The sequence below is a fragment of the Macrobrachium rosenbergii genome, chromosome 16 (assembly GCF_040412425.1).
Source record: "Macrobrachium rosenbergii isolate ZJJX-2024 chromosome 16, ASM4041242v1, whole genome shotgun sequence".
Classification (NCBI taxonomy): Eukaryota; Metazoa; Arthropoda; class Malacostraca; order Decapoda; family Palaemonidae; genus Macrobrachium; species Macrobrachium rosenbergii.
The window spans coordinates 21,756,226-21,763,725 of NC_089756.1; the positions used below are offsets into that span (position 1 = coordinate 21,756,226).

At 37.9% G+C, this 7,500-nt stretch overlaps 1 protein-coding gene across 1 annotated transcript in view; it reads right to left on the reverse strand.

Moving 5' to 3' along the window:
* Window positions 1-7,500, reverse strand: part of LOC136847182 (probable 4-coumarate--CoA ligase 1) — a 19,750-nt gene that overhangs the window by 7,282 nt on the left and 4,968 nt on the right. The window contains exons 2-8 of the mRNA XM_067118614.1: window positions 6,307-6,493; window positions 5,418-5,625; window positions 4,492-4,691; window positions 3,638-3,782; window positions 3,041-3,192; window positions 811-985; window positions 1-141 (exon numbers count right to left, since the gene is read on the reverse strand). The exon at window positions 1-141 is cut by the window's left edge and continues 29 nt beyond it. Coding sequence (XP_066974715.1) covers window positions 1-141; window positions 811-985; window positions 3,041-3,192; window positions 3,638-3,782; window positions 4,492-4,691; window positions 5,418-5,625; window positions 6,307-6,493 — 1,208 coding nt within the window. The remainder of the gene's footprint in view (window positions 142-810; window positions 986-3,040; window positions 3,193-3,637; window positions 3,783-4,491; window positions 4,692-5,417; window positions 5,626-6,306; window positions 6,494-7,500) is intronic.

Consider the following 7,500-nt stretch of genomic DNA (forward strand, 5'->3'; position numbering starts at 1 on the left):
TCTCATTGGGTCCCAGAGCACTTCCTGTGCTTGTGTCCACGACCTTGGCCGTCACGTTGGAGAGCATCTTCCCGCAAGAGCCATTGCGCTCTCCTCCGTAGGGATTCGCAGATGCCAAAAGTACTTCCGTCATCCCAAACACTAAGTAAACATAAGCAGAACAAAAATAATCAATGAGAGAGAGAGAGAGAGAGAGAGAGAGAGTTAAATTTATTTGAGTGGCATCTTATGTTTATATGACCTGAACCATAAATTTGTTGGTTTTTTTTGTACTATATATATATATATATATATATATATATATATATATATATATATATATATATATATATATATATATATATATATATATATATATATATATATATATATATATATATATATATATACAGTATATCTATATATAGATATGTATTTATATATATTAATATATATCTGTGTATATAAACACATTTGCACCTTTATCACGTTGAGAATGGGTAGTTCTAGAAGGGTAGAACCTTCCTGTTCTAAGTGAGTCTCCAGGGATGAGGTGACGTAATACCATTCCGTTTTTCTTGACCCCATCTAACACTGATGCCATTCACAGCTGGGTCGACTGACGGGCAGAAGGCAGGGATCGAACTGCGGACACTGGTACACGCAAGGTCTCTAGACCTTGAGTACACGAACCCTGATCTATATACTATGAGAGTTGCATTTTTGCTGTGAAGTTACCACTTAATTTAACGCATGGGTGAGTTTATACTGTATGTGTTTTTTGTTTGTACTGTAGGGCAGAGGAAGAACGAAAAACTGCCAGAAACTCACTTTCTTGTAGAAAAACGTCGTCTCTGAATTTGCTCTTGAATGCTTGGGCAAGTGACGAGGAAAACGGAGTCGCACTGATTATAATCTTTTTGAGAAACGTCATAGACTCTGCTGTGACATCTGGTGACTGGATTAGGAAACTGACGAGTGGGGGGACCAGGTGTAGCGTTCTCACCTATGAAAAGAAAAAATGCTTTCAGTCATTTTAATTCTGTTATTGATAGGTGACTTACGCTGGGATACTCATTACGTGTTAAAAGCCAAGAATAGTCATAAGGCATATGAAGGTGTGGCAATACGTTGCTGATATGCACATGGCCGTTGACCCGATGAAAAATAGGCTGTTCTTTGGTGGTTTGGGCCTCGTTACCTCCCGCCTGCGTCGAGTCTGGTGGGCGTATCCACCAGTTAAGTTAAGTATGCCTTAGTTTAACCAGACCACTGAGCTGATTAACAGCTCTCCTAGGGCTAGCCCGAAGGATTAGACTTATTTTACGTGGCTAAGAACCAACTGGTTACCTAGCAACGGGACCTACAGCTTACTGTGGAATCCGAACCACATTATACCGAGAAATGAATTTCTATCACCAGAAATAAATCCTCTAATTCTTCATTGGCCGGCCGGAGACTCGAACTCGGGCTTAGCAGAGTGCTAGCCGAGAACTCCGCCGACTCGTCCAACGAGGAACTCGTGTCCACTGGTACACTTGCTTGAGAAGAGACCGCAGTGTTAACCCATTGATGAAACCCAATTTCCAACGTCCTCCTGACAAGTTCATACGATTTATGGTATGGCCTTTATCCCTAATATGTACCAAAATCCCCGAACTCTCTGAAGCGTACCGTACTGATGTTTTGTTCTCTATTAGCCCTTATGAGATGGATCTACCTGTCTTCCCAATATAAATAAAAAAAAAAGAAGCGGATGCTGTGTTTATAAGATACCATGTACAGCAGTAACTGTCATGAAATTTGTGTTGAGGAGATAGGTAGATCCATCTCACAAGGAATAACAGAGCACAAAACATCAGTACGATGCGTTCCAGAGAGTTCGTGGATTTTCGTGCATATTAGAGATGAAGGCCATACCAAAGATACAAGTGTCCCCGAGCTGGTTTCAATAGTAGCTGCCCGTACAAGAGAAAGGTCCTGAAATCTGCTACCATCAGTCAAGCCAACAATATGAACTTGTCAGGGGGGCGTCGGGAATCGGTATCACTTACAAGTTAATCCTACGGCCTCTTCTCAAGCAGGTGTACCAGCGGATACGCCCACCAGACTCGACGCAGGCAGGAGGTAAGGAGGCCCAAAACAAAAGGGCATAATCTATTTTCCATCGGGTCAACGGCCATCAACATATCAGCAACGTCGTGTTGCCACACCTTCATATGTCTCATAAACACTCCTGGCTCATATCAATTGTTCATATTTCACCAGTGAGCAGGGGTGCAGATTACAGTTGCAACGTGTATACAGTGTTTTTATGGACCTTTTTGTCTTCATATATATATATATATATATATATATATATATATATATATATATATATATATATATATATATATATATATATATATATATATATATATATATATATATATATATATATATATATATATATATATATATATATATATATATATATATATATATATATTCTTAGCAGCTGTTTAACTCAGGTATCGATGCCCTCAACTGTTCCTTTCTTGCTTGTTATGGGCTTAGGCTAGATATTACATACCTTTTTACAGTAATGTATTTGACAAGAAATATAAAACACATCATTTGATATTCTTTGCTTATCCACTGTTTTCCTACTAGGAATGTGTATTTAGTGTTTTAGCACTGGCCCCAATCTTCTAACTATAGCCTGTGTTCGAGTCCCAATGGAAGGGAGAATTTTCTCGTTCATTCTGTTTTGGATTTCAAGGATTTCAGTGGATAGATTTACCAATATTGTTAGCAAGTTTAGAGGTTAAGAAATAATTGCTTATATTAGAGAAAAAGGAGAAGCAACTGCGTTTTTGTAAGGGAAAGGGGCTCAAAAAAGGCTAAATACCTGCATCTTACGGACAGTTGGAAATTAGTTCCATAATTTAGGAAAAGGGCATAATATTTGCATATTTATACTCAAACAGTTGCATATTTTATGGGAAAGGGCGAAACAGTGATATATTTCTTGGAAAAAAGGAGCCTGCACAATAAACAAAAACTGGGAAAGAAAACTCACCCTATGTTTCCTCAGGGTGCTGACGAATTGGCCGGGTTGGAAGGACGGGAAGGTGACAAGTTTCGCTCCCTGCTGTATGCCGAACATCATGATGAGCATTCCGAACATGTGATAAAAGGGTAGGACACACATGTAGGGTTCTTGGAAGGGGTCTGTTGGAGGGAGAGAATGTCGAATTATCGCTAAAAATTTTTGCGATTCCTGAAAAGAAATGGGAATGAGATTGTGACACATTAATTTTCAGGTAGAATGAAAGTTTTTTTTTTTTTTTTTCGTAGAGAAAATGACGAAGGGAATTATATTTTAAGAGTTTATAAATACCGGTGAATTAATATACTTTAGGTGTATGACATGAAACTCCCACAAAAGTCATGATCAAGGACATCTGTTTGTAAATATAAACTGTTAAATGCAGTATCAATATTGCCTTTGTTCATAATGATTAGTTATGTGAAAAATTCCACTCACTGTTGTAAAACTATTCCTTTCTCCATTTTTTTCTGTAATTATTGCAGTAGCAAATGCTCAAACACTGGTTTTATTTCTTGACTTACTTAGACTGGAGAATTTTAGCACATTTCCCCTGTCTGCACGTACCAGTTGCAAGTTTCGTAGCCGTTACTGAAGGGTGCGAAATCATACGCAAATTGATCGCGATGGCTCCATGAGAAACTTGGACACCTTTCGGTGGTCCTGTTGTGCCGCTTGAAAAGGGCAGCAGAGAAATGGTCCTTTCTGTCAACTAAAATAATGGTTTTTACATTTAAACGTACTATCTTCTCTACCAACTACAACACTGAATATATGATTGTGATCACATTAGGTTCTCTGTGATTTAGCATACTCATCATTAAATTTAATTGAATAAAATTTTCTTGATTTTATGTTCTATAGTTAGTTTGGTGTGCCACCGATAATTCTTTTGTGTGTGGGTATGTGTACCAGTTACTATTGCCACCTCTTGTAAAGGAAAATGGCTCAATTCGAGGATAAATAAATAAACAAATAAACTGTAAAATTGTCCTTATGACCTTTATCGCGCAAAGCTTCTGATCACTAGGCAATGCTTCGTTATTATTCTTTGGAATATTAGTAATCCTGCTACCCTACCACAAGGCAATGTACTTTCACATCAGTTCCCCCGCCAATTCCCGTTTGTAAGAAAACGTTAGTTAGCACGTTTTGACAGAAAACGTTTTAAGGATGACTCTTATAAAAGTAGCGTCGTGGCACATTAGGTTACAATACGTAAATTTTTTAGCATGCACCGAGTTAATGTTGATTATGCTTTTCTATAGGTAAACTAAGCTACGAAATCATAAATTTCAAACTTACATCAATCATTAAAGCATTTTATGTTCCTAAAAAGATCAAATCTAGCCTGAAATCAAAGATTCCCAAACAACACCATCAAACAAAATTAGCACGTAAATCCGGCAAACGGAAGTTACCTCAATAGGATCAATACGAGTTCCTGAGGGATCAGCCACGATATCCTGCAAGTTAAATGTCCCTGGAATATTACAAGGTCCATTGGAGACGAGTTGTACCGGAGGATTAGACGAGAGCAGGTGTACCACCTCTCCCATGAGTGAAGGGGTCACCACCAGTAATTTAGCCCCGCTGACTTGCAGCTGGTTGGCTATCTCATCTGTAAATATATATATATATATATATATATATATATATATATATATATATATATATATATATATATATATATATATATATATATATATATATATATATATATATATATATATAAGCGAATCCACAGGAAAATGACAGGCAAAAAAGTTCAGTAGCAAGCGTTTTCACATTTATTAACGCATCGTTTGTGGCCAGATGACGCGTTAATAAACGTGAAAGCGCTTGCTACTGAACTTTTTGCCTGTCATTTTCCAGTGGATTCGCTTATACACTGAAGTCACGCGCATCTACTGTGATTTTTTTCACACACACACACACACACACACACACACACACACACACACACACACACACACATATATATATATATATATATATATATATATATATATATATATATATATATATATATATATATATATATATATATATATATATATATATATATATATATATATATATATATATACTGTATATATATATATATATATATATATATATATATATATATATATATATATATATATATATATATATATATACGGATATGTAAGCATTTGTGTGCATGTGTTAACAATAAGTCATTTCCAATACCTTGTGGGCCATCTGCAAATTGATAAGAAGTTATCTGCCTGTTGCAAAAGCTTACTTATTACAAACCTCCGAATATTGCAAGCAAATTCCTTTAAGTGAAAAATGAAACCTAGAACTTTTATGTTTAATCCACCTTTTGTGTTTTTTGGATTCATGGTAGTGGCGATGACGCCCAGGCTGTTGGCTCCAAGCACTAATACTGGGTATTCTGGGCAGTTGGGCAAGGCGATCGCTATGACGTCACCTTTCTCCAAACCCAGGATAGATAGGAACCCAGCCCATTTCCGTGTTGCGTCCAGTAACTGATTGTAAGTGTAAGTTCGGCCGGATTCCGAACACTCCTGATTAAAAAGGAAACAATTGATCATTTTTTATCGAAAAATGAAAGTATACGCATATTGTCACATGTCACGCTTGAGTGTTGTGTATCTACATGAATGTGAGTCACCATATGTTAACCAGTAAAAAAAGTATACCTTAGTTTTACCAGACCACTGAGCTGATTAACAGCTCTCCTAGGGTTGGTCCGAAGGATTAGACTTATTTAACGTGGCTAATAGAGTACAGGGTTAGTCCGTCTCTGACCAAATTAAGAACAGTCTCGCGCATGTCATCGTCTGGCTGCTTTTTGGTCGAGTTTAAGATAAAGAAAAGTCATCAGTCAGTATTTGCCCTTACCAGATTGAAGAACAAGGGAGCTCTCTTAATCCGAATTAAGGTGCTCTTCACCTGTCAGCCCTTTTAAACTCGACCCGACAGCGTCCATGGCTTCTGCATTAGCCATGTATCTATCAGGATTAATAGATATCAGTAAAGATATGTTGAGGGTTATTCGTACCCTCTAGCTCGGCAGATTAACGGTTGTGAAAGTGAGAGAACATGTGGGGTCAAGAATTTGCCCCAGTGACCCCTCATTTCCTCGTTTTCCTGGTTTTCGTCTACGGTAAGCGTCCAAGTATCCAGCCTATGCGCAGTATCGCCGGGACGGACTAACCCCGTACTCTATAAATCCTGATATTAACCACAGCGACTTGTGAACTCCGGCTATCGATGTTCTCGAAAATAGTGTTGACGAGGTTTCCCCGCGGCTGCTGGACATCTGGAAACTGTGAAGGGAAGACGAGCTGCTGGTGACCGCAGGAACTGTTCAGAGTTCTTCGCCCTTGTCTCCTCCACCAGTTTGATCCACATAGGTTACAGTTCCTCAGCCTACGAGAAATAAAATGGGAATCTCTTTAAATCCACCGATTGGAAAACTTGTGATGCAAGTCATTTTATCTTGTCCCACAAGCGTTTTGAAATCATTTTGTCCTATAATGTTTTAATTCTTCCGCGTATAATCTTGAAAAGAACGATTTGCTTGTGATTGGGATTAGGTATACTTTTATTGATAAAGGTTCGCTCGTGAATGAAATAAAAAACTGTTATTTAAAATAAAATTGTATTATACATGAAAATTTAAATATTAATCTCATTTAGAAGGATCAAACTGGTATAGAGTCAAGAACAGATTTTGCATGCATGTATTTTTGGTGTCGATGACCTTTCGTGTTGCAAAGATAAAGGATAAGCCATTAGCCAGGAAACTGTCAGTCACAAGCCAACCAACCAACAAACTGTCAGCCACAACCCAACCAACCAGCCAGTCATCATGCACAAGCCAACCAACTCATTATAAGTCACTGGCAAACCAATCTACTATTATTAGTCACAAGCCAACCTAGAAACCAGTTATTAATCTCGAACTCCAGTCAGTCCATTACCAGTCAAAAGCTAACCAAGCAGTCAACTATTACAAGCCAATCAGACATCCAGTCATCAGTCATGAGAAAATCAACCAGCCAGTTATCATTCACGAACTCTAACCAATCCATTCTCAGGAATAAGCCAATTGATCAGCCAGCTATCAGTCACAGGCCAACTAACCCACCAGTTATAAGATACAAGGAAACTAAAAAACGGATTATCAGTCACAAACCCATCTGATACATCCAACCAGTTATCAGTAACAAGCAAGTCAGTAAGCCACTTAGCTATGGTCACAACCCAATCAGTTATTAGTCAAAAGCCAACAAACCAACCAACCAGCTATCAGTCACAAGCCAACCAACTAACCAGCTATCAGCTACAATCTCCAGCCAACCAGTTACTTGGTGCATACTCTAACCAGTCAACCCATTATCTTTCACAATCCAACCAACCAATGCATTATCAGT